Raw genomic sequence first — 19,176 nt, forward strand, 5'->3', positions numbered from 1 at the left:
AATCCTTTATAAATCTTTTAAAACATCAATACAAGATGCATCATTTATTGATTAGATCATAAACTGGATTCAAAGACTTTATCAGGAAGAAAAAAACAAATTTGATTTATTAAATGTTTTCCCTTACACCTGTTCCTCACAATTTTGGAAGTACATTATGTGTTTTAATTAAATCAATCACATTTTACAAGTATGGCTTGTCTTGAGTAAAATTACAAAGTAGTCAACTGGATGAAATTGTTTCAAACACGGTGATTTATTTGAAGAGTATTGTGTAGCGTTTCTAAAATGTATTTAGTATGAATTCTATGAAAATCAGTTTCTCATGAGTGATTCCACACAATTTAAATTAATAATGACAAGTATTTCTCACCACTCAAATAGATGTTTATTCATTTACATATTTATACAGTTTAAAATCCAATCTTCAGGATTTCAATCACAGACTACTCTCAGGTTTACGCCACATTTTGTGATCTTTAAGGAGTTATGAACAAAACATAAATTTCTCTGTACAATATTTTTATATATTTCGTAAAGTATTCTGATGATGTATTAAGAAGGATGAATTTGTATAGTGCAAAACCCTTCACCATCTCCTACAGTTAAAAACTGTCTATACAATACCATGTCAAAGGTTTAATCATGGGAAATTATGTCTAAAGTTTGTACTAAGTCCCAAAGATTTCAAATGGAACACCTGAATTAGACTGCAGCTATCCTTCATACTGATTCTGTAATATGCATTGTAGATTATGCATAATCCCAACATCCCCACTTAAATAGAGTACATGATAATTAATTAAAATAAAATAATATATAAAGATAGATGAATTTTCTTTCGACAGTGATGAAACTTAAATTCTCTGCCCAATCTTTTTTAGTGAATGCATGTGGTGGTCAACTGGTTTCTTTGTGAGTATCCCAGAAAAAAACTAAGTACAATAATCTAGTTTATTTCTGGTTCTGCAGCAGTTCATCAATCTGTGTTTTGTACATGTTCTTCACATCTTCAAGGTCCAGTCTCAGCTCCTCTGCCTCTTCAGCCTTTTCTCCGTACATCTGCAGGATAGTGTTGTGCCTCTGCTCAAGATCCTGAAATCCAAAGACACACAAATTTGAAGAACCTCTACAAATACAATACCTCTGGAGAGGAAAGTTCAGTCAAGCCTTACTATTCACAATTCATGCACTGGCATGATTTGTGTGCATCAACATGTATTTCCTTATAGGGCCCCTCACCTTGAGCTGAATTTTCAACTTGGGGATCTCCTTCACCTTCTCCTCCATCTCATCGTTTTGATTAGTGAGTCGAACCAGCTCTTCCGCCATCACAGAACGACTCCTCTCCAGACCAGAGATCTCAAGCTAAGACGACGGAGGAAAACAAAGTTGTGTAGTAAAAACCTGGTACAAAACTGCCTTTTATTGCAGGACTTAACAATGTTTTTGTCTGTCAAAATGTACATTTTGCAGTTGATACATGTTGTTTTTACACTTATTTAGCACTGCAATTAAAAAGTTTAAATCAGAAGAAAACAGTTCAAGATTTGGCCAATTGCCAGTCTGTTAACAGGTGGTGCTGACATGTAGCAGAACCATCAAACTAATCATTAAAGTCTTAAATCTTCTCAGTAATTAGCTGTATTTTGGTTTGTTCTTAATTGTTACCTGCAGCTGTGCTATTTCCCCTTCTCTCAGTTTGAGTTGAGACTGGAGGTTCTCTATGATGCTGGAGCCTCCAGAGAGCCTGGCGGCCTCATACAAGTTGGTCCCGCTCATCGACATAGACATGGTCATGGTGCCCAGCGAGTGGTCTAAAGAGTCATCCTGTGGAAAGAACAACACAAAGTGTAGGACCAGTCAGGCTACACAAATGCAATCATCTGCAAACTTATCTTAATTTCTAGATTTTAACATTTTTATTATATTGCATATATAAATAATAACCAGTGCTATGAGGAAAGCAGTGTGTACCTGGGAAAGAACAGAAGTGTGCAGACCAGCATTGTCCACCCCACTGATGGAGCTAGAGCGGGACAGTGAAGGTGTGGAAGAGGCTGGAGGCTCTCCTACAGAGTGGGTCATGGCTTTCCGCTCCTTATGGGGAAAAATTAGAAAACTCTTAGTGAACAGAATTAAAACATCTTAAATCAATAAATTATGATTAAATCTAACAGACTTAAGATAAAAATTTGCTGTAAATATTCTCTAAAATTCTCCTAAACCTTTTCCTTGAGTGCCTCTTGTGCTAAATAGCATTTCTTCTTCTCTTGCTCCACCTTCATCTTCTCCATTTCTAGTTGATTGGCAAGCAGCAGCTGGTAGATGACACAAAAAAAGATGTACATGAGGAAGTTGTTTCATAGAGGACAGCAACAACAAGAGGATAGAGCATTATGCTACCTTTTCTTTCTTCGCTTCTTCCAGCATTCGACTGTGTTCTCCTCGCAGATTCTCCAATTCAACATGCTCCCTACACATTGAGATAACAGGCAAGAAGTCACTACAAAGAGTCAACCAGTGGAAAACCTCTATGAGATACTTGTCATCAAATGAAAGAAAAACAGTGTAAAACATAATGACAATCCTCTATGAGCTTTTTGACTGAAGAAGGAGCTGCGTGGCTCCTCAAGCACTCAGGAACTTGATACTACATTTCCTTAAATAGATTTTCAGGAAGCTCTTTGCTGTGTGCTCTGAGGATTTTTGTCATATCAAGACATATTTTTACTCATTTGTCATACAATGCACCATGCATAATTACCCCCTTTCAGAAAGAGATTAAAAAAAAATTCCGAGCCAGCCAGGAGTCGAACCTAGAATCTTCTGATCCGTAGTCAGACGCGTTATCCATTGCGCCACTGGCCCAGCCACATTAAACAGCCTTCTCACAAAAGAAAACCTCAAAGGCCACGTGCTTATGCATGACTGCTTCTCACAGGGTGGCTCCCCCTGTCCTCTGCTTCACAACGTGCCTCACAAATGGGTTTATTTTAAAACAAAGGAAGCATTAGCATCACAAAAAAGACATGTGGTGACTAAATATTCCTGAACACCTCCATCAGTTTTATCCTATCCAGAAAGACTATAAAACTGATTTTCTAGACTTGTATCTTTTAACCTCCAGCCAAAGTTACATATTAGTCAAACTGCTTGGTACAGGTCTAATGAAGACTGCAGTATGTTTTTAAACTCTTTCCCTTGAAAGCAATAGGCAGCTTTATACATGATCAAAAGCTGACAGCAGATCACAAACCACATATAAAGATAGATTGAGTGTGGGGGGCTGTGATTTTTCTTCTTGAGTAGTTTGGTATAAAATTACATCCAACTTAATGTTGCATGCTGTCTGGGGAAAGATAGCTAAACAGTGTTAACAGAGCAAAAATTTTTATCGACACTCCGCTACATTTCGCGTGGATGTGCAATCAGAAGGAGGAAATTTTAGAGTCAAAACCTAGGCAACAGAAAAGAAATTAATACAGCATAAAATTACTTGTTGTCTGCTTATGCTTCAAAATGAGATGTCTGAAACCATCAAAAAAAATGACACAAAAACCCTCTTCCTAAACTTGATTAGAAGAAAACTCCTGTTTGCAGTCTGCTACACAGTACTTAGCTACTCCACTCTGTCCCTGCAACACACTTCCTTGGTCTACTTGGTGGACGCAGCACTTTCACCACAACAGTCTGAGTTTAACTCCCAGGCAGGGAGATGTGCTACTTAGTCTCCTTGACACATTTGAGAGAAGGACGATATTGACTGGCCATTATTTGATGCCGTCACTCACAAGTTATAGATTACAATCAGTATTCTATACACTGTAAAGAATGACTGTGCAGGAAATAAGTCCCTGACAATGAAATCAGACAAAATTAGTTTAAAATTAGTTTCAGCTGTCATTTAGTAGGGACTCCTTCAGCATTTGAAAGCTATAGCTTGCACACACAGCCCCATTCATTCAACCCCCCACATCCCACTGGCATAAACACAGAAACATTGAGAACAGACACTATACTGTATGTGATAGTTGATGGGTGGATGTACATTATCACTCATAACCTAATAGGCCAAAGTTTTTAGATTTGTACTTTGTTACCTGCTGCTCTGATCTTCCAATTTCTCTCTCTTGTTCTTCTCAGCCTCCGTCTGCGCCAGGAGTCGAGCCTTCTCCTGGCGGAGCAGGGAATTCTGGGACTCAACAGAGGCCAGCTGGGACTTGATGGACAGCAGTTCTTCTGTTGCTGAACGTTCTTTCTCCACGGCGACAGCCAGCTGCGCCTGGGCATCCACTGTTGAAAAGAGAAGGGGATAGAAGGAAGAGTGAAAAAAGATGTAAAGGTTTTTGCTCATTTTGTGCTATACTGTATTTGGGGACTTTTTCACCTATTCAGTAAAACTCCTGCCTCTTACCTAACCTATCAGAGATGTTCTTCTCCAGTTTTTCCCAGGATGCTGTTTGTCCACCCAGTGAGGCCTGTAAGTTCTCAATTTGTCGCAGTAGAGGCCGTGTTGCCGAGGTAACACTCTGACTAAGCTCTTGGTTCCTAGTCTCTGCCTCCTGGAGCCTCTGTGGAAGACAGCAAGAAAAAGATGGAGTGCATGAAACAAATCCTGTTCCTGACGGAATGACGGGTGTTTTTGCATCTTGTCAAAAAGCTTCCTTGGTAGGACATATATTTATATTACCTGCTGCAGCTCGCTGATCTCCTCCCTCAAATAATCTTCTTTCCTCGCCTGCTGTTGCTCAGCTCTCTGCAGGGCCAGCCTCAAGTCAGCCACCTGTACACATTAGAAAGAGCTGATGAAGGAATGTCCTCATAAAGCGTCCAGTAATGAATTGCAATGTCAACTGCAGGAAATTCAGACCCTCATAATCAAGAATATGCTATAAATATTCACTATATCTCTCGGCCCTAGTTGTATCACATAGATAGTGATATTGTGAATGAAAGCAGGTGCTGCTGAACAAACAAATTACACACTGTCAACTATGTGTTTCTCAGTGAGTGAAATTTCAACCATGAACACAGTACTGCCTGCACTATAGCAAAGCAGTTACAAATAGTAGCTGCACCACTGATTCATATTTGAGGATTGAGGTTTATTAAGGCTGCACCAAATCCTACTGTGCATGTTACATTAATTTACAGTACTAGTGTGGTGCCCGTTCAAAACAAGCCTGTTCAGAATGGGCTGATTGCTTGGCTGCTTCAACGCATATAAAAACGAATACTGTTGATGTGAGGTGTGAATGAGTACCAACAACATGAAATAAACTATATTCTATTAAAAACAGAAGTGTCTATAATGTGAATTCCTGGATATTAAATGTTCATCTGCAATCTTCTGTAGTGGTCCCAGTAATATTTGTCGTTAAAGTGTGCTGAAGTAGCATGTCACATGACATGGTTAAGCTACATTTGAGTCAAAAAAAAAAAAAAAAGTTTATAAATGCAGTTGTAAGAACAATATTTTCCATTCGTATCTTGGGATGTTTGATTCGAAAAAGAACTTATTTTAATTATAACTATTCTAATTATCTGTTAACTCCTGTTCTTTCATCTGTTTCACTCTGTGGATGTCTCTTGTTTTTCACTCTGCATTGAGTGTTTTGTCAGAGTGAAGGTTATTTGAGGTGCTTTAACTGTGCGCTCTCCCTCATGCCTCTATTGGCCTTTTTTCCGCCTCTCTCCCGGTCAATGATCATGGAGGCTGCAGTGGAGAGTGTAAATGAAGGTTGTAACAGCATTTTGGGTGCAAATTCAAGAGGCTTATCTCCACCCAGTCACTGCAGTTAGTTAAATCAAGTACACCTAGAGAGCAGCCACCCCACACTAAACTGATATAATATAGTATATGATATAATAGCCTACATGAGTCAAATGTTTTACCTGCAAGACTCGTGTCTTAAGGCTGTTCTTCATCGCTTGCAATGTGAAAACATCAGAGAAATAAAAAGCTTGCATCCTGGTATAAGTTCAGTTATAAGATCCAAAAACACCACATAGTGTCTCTCCTGCCGGTTGCTGACAGCGCTGTCAGCCGGAGAGTCGATCACACTGGACAGTAGAGGAGGAGATGCAGAGATGCTGGTATGTGTCTGTTTAAACAGGAGTTTAGCTGACTTTGCAGCATTTAACACCGGAGCTGAGAGCATCAGAGCTCGGAGCAGAAACACAGTCGTTCTGCTGTCCTTCGCTTCCATTAACTCGTGCCGATTTATTTTGAAAGAGCAACGCCCAATGGGGAAACTCCAACACTGCCGGCTGACCAATGGTGTAACTTCATCACTCACTCACAGACAACCGCAGTTAAAGGGCAGGTCTGTGGTCGGTCCAGTCAAAAATAAAATACATAACAGAGAGCTTTTGAAAAAATGTGCATCCTCAAATAATGTGGATCGATCATATTGGGCTCTTAGATCATTTATTTTCTGTGGCTTCAGTTTGGATCATTTGAGTTGGTATATTTGCTCAAAAGATTTGTGTTTATATGAGACACACTGGTTTAAAACTGCCCGTGGGAAGTAGACTAAGAGTCTGTCTATTCTTGATTAAAAGCTCTGTTTTCACTGTCTACTTTTTTTTTTTTTTTTTTTTTTTTAGAGCATGCCACTTAAAAAAACTTTTCTTGAGCTGAGCTGAAACACTGCAGACCACTGATCGGTCAGTCATTTATCTCATTCACGGGCTTTCCGTTTCAGAGAAAGCTTTCCACTGCTTTCTCTCTCTCTCCTTTCAATTCAATGGGCTTTATTGGCACGAAAGTTGGTGTGTGTCTACAGCATGAGCCAGTGTTACCTGGTTGGCCAGGGCCTCCTGCTGCATCCTGCCCTCCTCCTGGGCCTTCTCAAGAGCCAGGCTGAGCTGCTCCTTGGCCTGTGTTTCCCTGCTCAGGGCTGCTTCTTCAACCTCACTGGCTCTGCTGGCATTAGCCTTGTGAAGTTCTGCCAGCTCCCTAACAACATATGTTAAACATCACCATCACCATCATGAGAAGATTACAGCGCAGTCCACAAGTGACTGTGAAACATTATTTGTTGTTTTGGCTGTGTACTCAATCATCCTAGATTTGAAATGAAACAAATACAGTGGGGTTACAGTGCAATTTTTTAACCTTAATGAGTGTTTGACAGTATTTACATGCACATCTGCTTACCCAGTCCCTCAGTTATTAGAAAATGCAGCACTGTAATGATCTTAAACATGCTATAGCCAAATTAGTTTTATGACCAAACAGTGGAATGATTTTTTGGTCTGATCTCTTGGAAAGAGTAACACCAACTATTTAATATTATGACATTATTTAAGTTATGTTAATTTGTCCAATGACCTTCCATAAAAACTGCAACAGTTCCTACGCTGTTCACCCAAACTCTCAAATTAAACATGAGAGTCAACATTTCAACCTCATATTCATCATTTCGTCTCAAATCCAACAAGCAGTACAAAACAATAAATGTGTATATTTCCAAATACTTACAGCCTGCACTGTATATTCTCTCAACTATGAAATTATATCATGAAATGTGAGTAAGAATACAATATAACAGCTGGCCTGTGTGGTTAGATTTACAGCAAGAGCTTTGGTCCTTATATGGTATTCATTATCAATAATAGCAGGGTGTGCCGGTGTTTACTTATAAGAGTTGTCCAGAGCAGCCTGGAGACTCCTGTTCTTCTCCTGCAGCTCCTCAGAGTCTGTCTGCAGCCTGCTCAGCTCCTTCTCCTGCCGCTCCACCACACCGTTCAGCTTCTTGATGTTGTCCCTGTGCTGTTTCTCCACCTCCTCCTTCCCATCCAGAACCTAAATACACAAAACACAGACAGAAAGGCAGCCATGATTATACAAAACATAGCTATTAGAGTTAATTATACAGATAGGCTTAAAAAATTGACGTAATCATGAAAAGCAATTAACGATCGAGTCTTTGGGGAAAAAACTAATTAACTCTAGGCCTCCAAAATAATAAATTGAATGGTCTGAATCTTTCTACAGGTTTAGATGATGGAAGACAAAGAGATATCTAATGAATAGAGGCAATAATAGAATTAATATTAATAAATACACAGATATTTAAAGGCCTTATATTCTTCAGCTTTCCTGAACGACACTGCAAAAAAACAAGGTGTTTTATCATGTTTTTGTCAACAAATGTAGTCTCGTTATGAGATGTCATTAATTATATTTATACTATCAGTCAACTCCATCCATCATCATGTTACACCTGAAAGTCTACCATAATCCTCAAGATAACCAGCACCGGCAGCAATAACATGAGGTGTGTATTTGGGTGTCAATTAGCAAAGACAGTAACTGATACAGAAAATGACTGCTACTGCCCAGACTGTCCTCATCTTCAAACCTCAAAAGTAAAAGTGTTTAACTGGTGGTTTTGTATTAACTCCTGACCTGCTGCAGGTGCCTGAGCTCTTCCTCCTGCTCCTTGACTTTCTTCTGTTGCTTGTTGATCTTTGTGTCACTCTCCTTCTCCTTCACACGCAGTTTCTTGATGATGTTGCTGTGCTGCAGCTGCTGCTTGGACAACTTTTCACCTACAAGTCATATAAAGTGAAACAGACACCTTATCAGCTACTTTAGGTAAAGTTAAAAACAGATGCTGAGGACATACCTATTACATCTGTGCAGTGTGCTCCTTCAAAATTGTTATGTGCATGATTTCTTGAGCCCCGATACATTGTTTGTCAATTTTGCAAATTACTGGTGGTCTGCTCTCTTTATTGAGAAAAAAGGTCGACCCTGGGATTTTGAAATTATGGTGGTAACATTTTTCTGGTAATTTATTCATTACAAACCCAGACAAGTCATTCAGGGTTTAGTGTTGTCCTGTAAAATTGATAAGCTTGCGTGAGGTCTCTTCTTACTCTTTTTGCACATTTTCCATCAATTCAGACAAAGGTCAAAGCTTTGAAAGTGCCGTTCACTTACAGAATGAAATAAAACAGGTAACTGAAATATGCTGGGGCACCAGTTATTGTGGGACAGTTTCTCTTTTGTGTACTGTATATCCTCTTGGTACAACCTGTCTTTTAGCCTTCAGGCATACAGTTTAACAAGTGTTTTTCAAGTATAAGCGTCAAGTACCCTTCACCTGGTAGGCTTTTTTTAAACAAACGCCTATAACAAATATATTTCTTAGGGCCATCGCCCACGATGATGCAACTTTTTGAGAAGTTGGATATAGTAAAAGCAGCTGTGGTACTATGCAAAATAGAGTGTACTGGCTTTAAGTCAAACATTTTCTGGACTGTACAGCCTGTCTATAGTGGAAGTGTGTGGCAACTTACCCTCTTCCAGCAGCCCTCTGATCTGCTCTTCCTTCTCTTTGATGATCTCCATTGTATCACTGGAGTTTAGTCTTGTAGAGAGCTCCTCTCGCAAGCCCTTTATCTCCTGTTGCATAGAAAAATGGACATGTTAGATTTTGGATTTGAGCATCTAAATGGATAAATTAGGGTTTGTTGTAAAAAAAAAAATCATTAAGACATTTTTATAGCTCTTGGAAAACTACGTTATCTCAACTTATTTGATGGGAGATGGAGAAAGTAGAGCCTCAATATCTGAGTTACCTTCTTGGCTATGTCTCTTTCTTTGCAGGCCAGCTGAGCCTTCCTCTCTGCATCTGCTATGCGCTGAGTGAACTCATCCTTAAGCGACTGAACAGTGGAGCTCTCCTCCTTCAGGCTTATCACTTCACTGAAAGATGCACAGACTCATTAGTGTAAAAGCTCATTGTCATAAATCCATAGAGCCTCAAGGCCAAGACAGCTTTTGAAAATCAATAAAAGTAGATAATTTCATGCATTTAACAGTCAGAGACTTCATGAAAACATCCCTTGAAATTTTCAGCGGTATTTATACAGTATACTGTAGTGACAAAGTCCACCAAATCAAATACTGCCTTCTCTCTGAGGATATAAATGTAAAATGAAATCCAACAACGTATTGAACAGCACTGAAGATGTGTTCAGAGACACTGCAAATACAATTTTTGGTATAATCAGATGAGATGAGTCAAATATCTTTCTCATATTTGAAAAGCAATTACATCTGGTCATGCAGATGAGTATCGTGCAGGTTGAAAATGATTACATAGTTACATGAATGTATATAAATAAAAGCTATTTGAGACTTTATTTTAGCTTAACTAAAGATTGACAAACTCAAGATTGTTTTTGATTGACATTTTAAATATAGTGATATGATGTCGGCAAAGCCTCACCTGACCTGGATGTCAGCGAGAACATGAGTCTCAAAACAGCTTTCTTATAAAGGTTATTTACAGTGCTACTGTGAAACCAGCGTGTGTGCCAGATACTCACTCTTTGAGATTGTCACAGTCCTCCTCCAGTCTAGCCTTGTCTTTGCTGACTGCCAACAGCTGAGACTCTCTCTTCTCAAGGCGGCCTGACAGCTCATCAATGACCTACAACATGCACGCAATATTTTTTGTGTTTACAACAGCAGTTACACAGAAAAGCCTAAAAATATTGCACATACTCATAAGGAAAACAGTATGGAAATGTTTAAATATACAGTATAATTTATACCAACTACTTTTTAGCAGAGTATAACATAATTGTGGGATCTTTAAGGGCAATATTGATATTTAAGCAGACCAAAATCTTGACAATATATTGGGGGGTATTTTTTTATGCTACTGGACAGGGACAACACAACATATCCAAGGAGAAAATACATTACAGTTCCTTTTCAATTAAATAAATGCTCTAGACAAGCAAGAATGTACATGATGGCATGAAATGACATTAGAGTCCAGCAAAGCAATTTACTTCTGATTTGCGTGTTGAGGAAAGCACTGTGCATGTTGGTTTAGATGTGTTTGTTGTGACTTTTTTTAATGTATAAATGTTGCTTTTTGTTCACCTCAAAGTTTTAAATTATTTTTAAAGTAACAAGTAAAAGCTGAAATAAATGGCCTAACAATTTTTGTGTGTTACTGCATATACACAACACATCCTTCATGTTTGTTTATCAAAATGTTGTGGCAAAGACATGTACTGAAGGTAGGCCATTTCACATTCTGCACAGTATCATATAATGACCAACACAGCAGGCTTATACCTTTTCTCAGCCAACCCTACTGGCCCTCTGATATATCAGTTATGCTCTCCTTTTCTGCTAAATGACATAATAAACAAACCTTTACAATTGATACTACCAGCCACATATGAGAACAGTACCAGCTGTTACCTTTTGAAGCTCCAGAATCTGAAATGTTGATACACTTTTCATCTCCTCTGTGATTGGTGGAGTGAGCTGTTCGTCTGCTTTGGAGGTGGGATCAGACAGAGTGACATTAGCCTCAGATTCCTGTTCCTGTTCCTGCTCTGTCAACTCTTCAGGCTGCTCACTATTCACAGGTGTCGCACTCCGTCCACTCTCCTCCATCTCATCCAGTGACTGTTCCCTCATGGTTTCAGTGAAGCCCTCTTCCTCCTCCTCTTCTTCTTCCTCCACCTCTCCTTCCTTCTCCACCACTCTGTCTTCCTGCTTCTGACATACAGCTGATGATACAACTGTTAAAGGTGCAGGGCCTGAAGTGACGGACGCTAGTGTCCGACTGCCAGGGATCTCATCATCTGAGTTAACCTCACTGACGCTCCGGCTATCCAGTGACTGCACACTGAATGAATCAATGCGCTCAAATGCATCTGAGGAGGAGCCGCAGCTCTCCGTGAGTTTGGGGTAGTCCTCCAGACGAGGGAAATCTCCACAGGTGGAGGCAGTGAGAAGCTGGAAGGAGCCCTGCATTAAGTGCAGGCCACCCTTTCCTTCCCCTGTCTCCTGTCTGGAGCTAGCTGAGCTCTCACTCAACACACTCTCATGGTCCAGCACTTCAATGTCACTGGTGGTAGAGGTTCCTGAGGAGAAGGCGCTGACTGGAGGGGAGGGGGTATCGTTTTGACGGTCCTCAACCTTTGAGTCTTTTTGCTCTAGGAGTACTTCCTTAGAGGACTGGGGGGGTGATGGATCAGAAGGGGTAGAGCTTTTAGGTTCAGAGTTGACAGCAGAAGGTTCAGAGGGCTCTGCGGCACTCTGATCAACCTGGTGTTCTGACGGAGTCTGTGGCTGCTCTGTTTTTGAGTCCACAGAATCTGTAGAGCCAACATCTGTTTTTACTCTGCTTGTATTGGTCGTTTTGCTGTCAGGGTTACAAGGAAGATCACTGCAAGCAGAAACAGGAGAAACTGGCTGCAAGAGGACAGTGTCAGGATAAGGAGTTTCTGGCAAAGACTCGGACTCCATGGGCTGGCCGTCAGCAACTGTCTGATTCTCATGACTCTTATCAGCAGATCCTGACTTTTGGGACTCCACATCTATTTGGACCACAGCCTCTTTGCTTTTCTTTTCCTTCTCCTGAGGCCGCCTTTGGGACTTAGCGGGGGGTACAGACACTACCTGGGCTTTGGTGACACTTGGTGCATCTCCAGGTGACAGAAAGGCACTGAAAAAGTTTTCGGATTCATCCACAACTGTGCGGGTGACTGGAGTAGTAATGGCCTCAGAGGAGGGAGGGGGAGTGATAGTCTTTTCTTCAGGTGGTGCTTCCCACTGCGTCATTCCCCATCCTCCACTTAGTGACAGCTTTCCAGGTATTGTGACATCTGGCAGAAGAGAAAGAAATCCTCTTTCATCTTAGAAGCGGTTGTAGAACTTAAACATACATTTGCATAGACAACATAAGCTGTCTCCACTATATGTTATATTACTTACCATCGAAGGGCATTACAGTTGTGTCTCCCCATTGGTCCCCCTCTTCTTTGATGTCCAGAACTCGGTCGATTGATTTCTGAGCTGTTGTTAAAGCTTGTTTAGCGAAGCTGGACAGGTGAGATGCGTTGAACCAACTCATGTTGACTATGAAGCTAGCTAGCTAACGATACCAGCAAGTTCAGAGACTGCTCAACGGATCTGATAGCTAACAGGGAGTTCGGCGTCACCACACAAAACACAGCCACTTTAACTGTCTCTGCATGTTTCAGTATCAGCGATAACCTGGTATGAACAATATTTAGCTATTTCGAAATTAGTTCTGTCCAGAAAGGCTTCGTTGACAGCTAGCTACCACCTAGCTAGTTAGCATAAGGTAAGTGTACAGGGGCGGCATCAATCCCAGATACAGTAACAGCTCGCAAACTGGCCAGCTGGTACCCAAAATCGCATAATCTCTACAAGTCAATCGTGTAGAAATATAGGCATCTCTAACACCGAATCCTGAGCTCTACCACAACTATCAAAGCAAACGTATTCTTATAAATAACATATGCTTTTCTCGGCTTCTTTGCTCGGTCGTCATCGTTTGTTTTGGTCGCTCTCAACTTGTAGCCCAGCTAGCATTAGCCTGCTCACCACTTCCTTTCCACGTCGCACCATGACGTCATGATCCAGTCTGACTGACTAGACTTGGGCCTGAAATGCTGAACCAGTCTGTTCAAACAAATTACTCAAAAATCCACACAACTCTATTTAAAATGTTCAAGATTTAAGTTAACCCTTCCAATTACAGTGCACATACATTATTAATTAAATGTGTTTATATTGTTTTTTTAGATGTTAGCCTATACCTAAAAAGTATGTATTGAAACATGTAAAGAAGGGCCCCTATAGCAAAAATCTTATACAGTACAGCCTCTCAACAGGTTCAGTGAATATTATTTCACTCTTCCAAATACATTTACATACATACAGTAAACAGAAACAGTGCTTTGTAAGAAAAAGGTTTTATTCCAGTTCACACATCATTATCAGTGTCTCTTGATGACCACTTCAGTGGTTACTGCAACCAAGAACATCTGTGTTGGAATAAATAAATACTCAATATATTCAAAACTATAACAAGTACAGAGTAATCTTTTCCAAACTAAGCATTGCTTGGCTCTTTGTTTGCAGCTTCAGAGCAGGCTTCAGGTTTTCAGGTTGTAGTGCAGATTAACACATTAATGCAGAAATCTTTAACATTTGCAAACAATGCATCACCAAAACATGAAAAGATGTTAAGTATGATTTGGCTTTTCAGTGCAAAACATAAATACAATGAAATTAGCTACAATCATTTACACTGTGACTGAACACATTGTAAACTGTTCTAGTTTTTAGGCCATTTCAAAGATTCTGAATCAAGTCATGGTTGGCCAAGAAACAAGAATGACATCAACCAGTTGTGGGAGTGCTTGAGTTTGTCCTATGAGGTAAAGCAGAGTCTGAACAACATGGTCTGGGGTGTGGTGACATCAGCTACAGCCAGCTCTTGTCCGTCAGTCAGCCCCAGCTCTGGAAAAAACATGTTCATAACATAAGTGAGTCAGCATATTCACAATATAACCATCTGACTGATTCAGAGTGTTTGCAGCGCCATTTCTAGGGTTGATATTCAGTAAAGAAAGCACCTCACCTGTGAGAGTTTTGCAAAGGTTTGGCCGCGTCCTCTGTTCAATTGAAGCGACAGACTGTAGAAAAAAATACCAATTGAATGTTAGCCAAAATCAAAACATATATGATTGCATGAAGTGAAAACACAAAAACCTATGAAACTAGAGGTTAATTACCTGTAAATATAAGGTTTTGTTCTTTCCTTCAACCGTTGCCGTAATAGCAGGTGATTTCATTTGTCTGAAAAAATTAATTACAATTGGTTGTTGAAGACAATCAAGATATGATTGTAAACAGGAATAAAGTGGATTAGTTATAGTGTAGTAAATGGTAATAAATCATAATGAGGGAGGCAAACTTACAATGAGGCACTTTCAGTCAGGTAGTCCAACATTTCCTGGAGTTTGGAGGATGGAGAAAAGTGCATGTCCAGAGGTACTTGGCTGCAGGCTGAACAGTTTTCCTGCATCAGGAGTAAACACAAACACACCTTATAAAAAAAGGCATCTTGATCACTATAATAAACATGAACTGTCCATTCAGGGACAAACCTTTCGTTCTGCCTCAAAAGTGTAGGTGTACAGGCCATCAACATCATTGAAGACCATGTAGTTATTCAGAGGTATATAGGCACTGCCAATGCAAAAGGTAACGTCATGAGGATTAGTGAAATGCATGTGCAGTTTGTACAAATATTAACTTTGTGCATATTGCTGCCAAGCACAGCCCGCAAACTCACCTTGATGCTATTTTGAAAACCTCTGTTGCGCAAGCAGCTGGTCATTTAAATAAGAAAAAAACAGTTATTTCCTTATTGGCATTTCAGTTTACGGAATGTCAGTATACTCTGTGCTGGCTGGAAATGATTAACTCTTATATGGCAAGGCATACAATCTTTCATAAAGGCATCAGGTCCACAAGTCTCTTGTAAAACACCTTAACACATAATCTTAGTTACTTACCAGCTATTACAGCATTTGTAGACGCTACAGCTGGGATTATCCTCTTTACAACACCTGAAACATAGGATAAATATACAGGATATAGAAAATATATGTTCTCCTTATATTTTTCCTTCCCAACCTTAACCCTAATAATGGACAGTCAATGAAAGATCACAAAAAGACATTATGTTTTACAGACAGACTAGGAAAGAGGTTCTTTAAGACGGCGACAGTTTGCTCTGTTTTGTGTACTCTGGCTCAACTCCCAGAGGAGCAGAAAGGAAGCTAAGAAAAGTAGCAGTGTTCTGGTGATGACAGATAGATGTGCTATGCATGCTCACCCTGGGTAAGTCTGTATGTGACTCCTGTTATGTTGAACTCTGCTGCCCTCTCCAGAGATCTCTGGTACACCCACTGGATGTGCTCTGGGTCATCTCCATCGAGGGCCACACCGTCTAACCCAAACACACAAACAAAAACAAAGGGTTTATTCTTTTGTTTCACAGGTCTTGCAACTCAAAGGGGATTTGTCATGTCTCAAAGTAACTTCAAGAGAGATTTTATACCTCCAAAGGGTGTCTCTTTAGGCCACAGCAACATGCGGACATACTCAACGCAATGTTCTGGCAAACGGGGCATGGAGGCTATTGTACACATGGGGAAGTTGATCTACAAAGACAGGTGTATTTTAGAAACAACAAACTGACCAGGAACTGTTTCTGTGAGAGCAAACCAATATGGCAGTAATTACCACTAAGCGATCAGGTTGATTTATGACAAAAGGCTACCGTACCTGAGGAGGGTAAAGCTCAAGTGTGCAGTCAATGCAGGCAGTCATGCCAGGAAGAATGACTCTGGCATTGCCCTTAAAGCCCTCTGTCCCACCATCAATTAGAGGAATGATGGAACCTGGGTCCAGGACACCATCTTCATACACCAACAAAGACAGCTGCACAGAAAGACAAAAGGATTTCAGATGATTAGATATACAAGAAATACGCAAAGACAATTTAGTAAAGACAAATACTGTCAAAAAAATGTCACAAAAATTGCAATGAAGACGGATAACTTACCAGCATACCATTCATCCACCTCCTGGCAACTATAGAGTCCAGTCCACAGACAATTATGTGAAATTCTAGACAAAACAGAAGGATGAGCAAATTTAGACTTAATTTCTGATAATGACACAGTCTAAGTCCCATGGCAAAATATTTCATAATACAAAAACATGATGATATGCATCATGGAGCCAAATAATGAATCACAATATTATTTAAATCTTAACAATTGGCTATGTGAGTTGTGTGTAGTGAGAATGAAGAGTTGCAGTGCAGTGTTCTCCCAATAACAAGCAAAATGCATTTAGATACAAAGTGAGGTCTCTTGTTGACTGCTGCAGTGGCTTTTTAAGTCTTTGTCAACAAGCAGCGACTCTGTGTTCAGACTCCTCTTTCTCTACATTAACAAAGTCGTACAACTAGGAAAACCCTAAATTTTCACTCAAGTTGAAACATTTGCAGCAAACAAGAAATTTTCATGTGTCATCATAGTTTATTTGGAGTCAAACATAATGAAGGTATTTTGAGTGTATCAAACTGTAAGCCCTGTGCTATGCATTGAACAAAACTGTAAGCAGACTGTATCAGTCCAACCGTATCAACCAGACATAAACAAAAGGTCATAAAGATACTTACGTCTGTAGAATGTTTCATCTAAGTCTTGAATTTTCTTAAAATGTCTGTCCAGACATTAAGGAGAAGTTCATGTTTGGACAGGATGTTCACTTGATTTCAGAGCTTCAGAAGATTAAGTATGGTGTTTATGTCTACGTTGGGGAATAGCTGGTGCAACAAATTTCCTGTTTTGTTTTCACAATTTGAACAATGCTGTCACATGCTATGGCGGGGCTACCTTGTTCTTTACATTTGGGTTGTTGATATGGTGTTTTGAATAAATATATTTGAGTTTAGTATCTAAGATATTGCAATGTTTTTTTTAAACCACTAAGACATAATGTCTTACGATCAAAAGGATACGGGACTACACAGCATCCAGGTACACGGCTGTTGATAAAATCGGCTGCAACGTCCGCCTTGGGTCGACCCACATCTTTTGGCCTTGTCAACATTACACACACATTAACAGAAAGTAAATACTTGCTTCAAACATTATACTGGTCAGAAATTTCAACATAATTAATTCCATCATTCTACTGACCTGAAAAGGAACTGTCGATTCAGGTTAGAAACATCAATGGTGTCCATGTCGACAACATGAATGTTGTGAAAACCTGATAAAGCCTGAGCCACAACAGGGATAAAAACAAAGAGCAAATGTTGACAATTAACTCCAACTTATACCTATACAATCTATAAAATATTCCTCATAAAAGTGATCATACCAGGTCTTTAAGAAGTTCACATCCCAGACCACCAGCACCAATGACCAGGATTTTGCAGGTTTGTAGCATAAACTGTAAAGACTGTGGTGACAGGTGATAAAGGCAATTACATATTAGAATAATACATGACAGCATAGATCAAGCAGCAAAAGCAAGCTTGATATCACACCGCTTCCTGTAATGTTACCTCTGTGCTGGGTTCAAAGTCAGGATGTGTGAAGGGGCCTGATCTTTCCAGAAACTTTTTGATATGGTTCCATCGCCCTTCCCATTCACAGGTGTGTCCACTGCCTCCATCAACCACCATCCTGTAGACAACGACATCTACGTTTAGGATCTATCAGCAGCAGCACCTCTGACTGATTATTTAATGGTAGATGGCATGCATAATACTGTCACAGAAATACCATGCAAACATTTAACTCAATCCAGACCTCAACTGAATACTGTGATTAACTTTTAGACCGTAAGGGTATTATTTACACTTAACAGCAGATCATGCAATAATTAAAGAGGTTAAAGAAACCAAATAGGAGTAACGTTACTGTATTCATATTCACTGTTTTGATGTTGGGCCCTATGCACTCTATCGCGTTTTTCGTAAAATTACATATATCTGACAGGTGAGTGTTTCTGATCTTTCTGGCGTTTTGTGGGTTATCTATTCTCTTGACCAGACAGCTCAAAGTACCTGGGTTAAGTGAATAGCTAACATGTCAACAGTGAAAAGGTATAGTGAAGCCCTCTCCCTTTGTATTGAAATTAATCATACAACATTATATTCACTGTATAGATATGTTAGCTACTCACGCCCAACTAAACAATATTTTTGCCTATGGCCTAGCTGTTAACCTCATGTACTTTGTTTATATTAGGTTATCTTCTTCAGCTAACTAGCTAACGTTAACCTTCCTCCTGTCTAGTAACCTCAAACCTTCCGCCACTTCTACCAATTCATCACTAACTTCTCAGTCAGCTCCACTACTCTCCTTCTTTTCTTCTCCCTAAAAAGAGAGAATAAAAGAAGGTTCATTCATGCTGTGCTTTCGTAGGTTAATGAGATTTGAAAGCATCTTTCGGGGTAGTTAATAACTGTGTTTCCTCGGCAGCTACTTACGGCTCGTCCGTGTCCGCCATGTTTGAATACTTATGTGCCTTCAAGTCCCGAACTTAGCCGTAGTAAATATAATATTTCTATAATGTCAAACGTAGATTTGTACTGTCACAAAGGTAGATTTGGGCGCGATTTAATGTTGAGACCAGAAAACCTACGGCGTTATGCAGCTACAAGGTGAAAAGGAAGGCATAAAAGCTAATTTAGCGTTATCTATGTAGTTTTAGTTGAGTTTAAATATTTCCGATAGTCTTGAAGGCAACATTGTTAACAGTCCACTGCAATTACACCA

The 19,176-nt window shown here is 39.8% G+C and overlaps 2 protein-coding genes and 1 non-coding gene across 6 annotated transcripts; all 3 read right to left on the minus strand.

The window, feature by feature from the left end:
- Positions 1–365: 365 nt before the first annotated feature.
- tmf1 (TATA element modulatory factor 1) lies at positions 366–13,413 on the minus strand. The gene is made up of 17 exons (XM_044348523.1): positions 12,767–13,413; positions 11,243–12,657; positions 10,351–10,454; positions 9,598–9,724; positions 9,316–9,421; positions 8,420–8,562; positions 7,647–7,813; positions 6,808–6,964; positions 4,694–4,786; positions 4,418–4,574; positions 4,104–4,296; positions 2,407–2,476; positions 2,229–2,321; positions 1,978–2,100; positions 1,672–1,830; positions 1,243–1,368; positions 366–1,095 (listed from the first exon to the last, which is right to left on the minus strand). Exons 1-17 carry the CDS (start codon positions 12,903–12,905, stop codon positions 955–957), a joined length of 3,513 nt encoding a protein of 1,170 aa, XP_044204458.1. The 5' UTR covers positions 12,906–13,413; the 3' UTR covers positions 366–954.
- trnar-acg lies at positions 2,799–2,871 on the minus strand. The gene has a single exon. It is a non-coding gene; the product is annotated as a tRNA-Arg (tRNA).
- Positions 13,414–13,757: 344 nt separating the features above from the next.
- uba3 (ubiquitin-like modifier activating enzyme 3) lies at positions 13,758–18,960 on the minus strand. 4 transcript variants are annotated; one of them, XM_044350143.1, is made up of 18 exons: positions 18,888–18,947; positions 18,736–18,774; positions 17,958–18,078; positions 17,771–17,851; positions 17,587–17,669; positions 17,406–17,486; positions 17,064–17,107; positions 16,440–16,504; positions 16,160–16,315; positions 15,933–16,035; positions 15,708–15,821; positions 15,385–15,438; positions 15,162–15,198; positions 14,974–15,055; positions 14,785–14,885; positions 14,599–14,662; positions 14,445–14,499; positions 13,758–14,323 (listed from the first exon to the last, which is right to left on the minus strand). In XM_044350143.1, the coding sequence occupies exons 1-18, from the start codon at positions 18,905–18,907 to the stop codon at positions 14,235–14,237; spliced, it is 1,389 nt and encodes a 462-aa protein (XP_044206078.1). In that variant the 5' UTR covers positions 18,908–18,947; the 3' UTR covers positions 13,758–14,234. The 4 variants fall into 4 exon arrangements, with proteins under 4 accessions (XP_044206078.1, XP_044206079.1, XP_044206077.1 ...); XM_044350144.1 differs by lacking the exon at positions 18,736–18,774 and having other exon boundaries at positions 18,888–18,960; XM_044350142.1 differs by lacking the exon at positions 18,888–18,947 and having other exon boundaries at positions 18,736–18,877.
- Positions 18,961–19,176: the final 216 nt, after the last annotated feature.

This window comes from Thunnus albacares, chromosome 4, assembly GCF_914725855.1.
Source record: "Thunnus albacares chromosome 4, fThuAlb1.1, whole genome shotgun sequence".
NCBI classification, from domain to species: Eukaryota; Metazoa; Chordata; class Actinopteri; order Scombriformes; family Scombridae; genus Thunnus; species Thunnus albacares.

What these genes read in the sequence shown, in the direction of transcription:
- tmf1 (XM_044348523.1), bottom strand. Translation starts at nt 12,905, where the DNA reads ATGAGTTGGTTCAACGCATCTCACCTGTCCAGCTTCGCTAAACAAGCT. An exon ending in AGGAGGCCCTGGCCAACCAG is followed by an intron (nt 4,787 to 6,807) that starts GTAACACTGGCT and finishes TAATGTGTACAG; the next exon opens with GTGGCTGACTTGAGGCTGGC. An exon ending in AGTTGAAAATTCAGCTCAAG is followed by an intron (nt 1,096 to 1,242) that starts GTGAGGGGCCCT and finishes TTTGGATTTCAG; the next exon opens with GATCTTGAGCAGAGGCACAA.
- uba3 (XM_044350142.1), bottom strand. Translation starts at nt 18,803, where the DNA reads ATGAACCTTCTTTTATTCTCTCTTTTTAGGGAGAAGAAAAGAAGGAGA. An exon ending in GTGAACTTCTTAAAGACCTG is followed by an intron (nt 17,670 to 17,770) that starts GTATGATCACTT and finishes GTTGTGGCTCAG; the next exon opens with GCTTTATCAGGTTTTCACAA. An exon ending in GTTTTCAAAATAGCATCAAG is followed by an intron (nt 15,056 to 15,161) that starts GTGAGTTTGCGG and finishes TTGCATTGGCAG; the next exon opens with TGCCTATATACCTCTGAATA.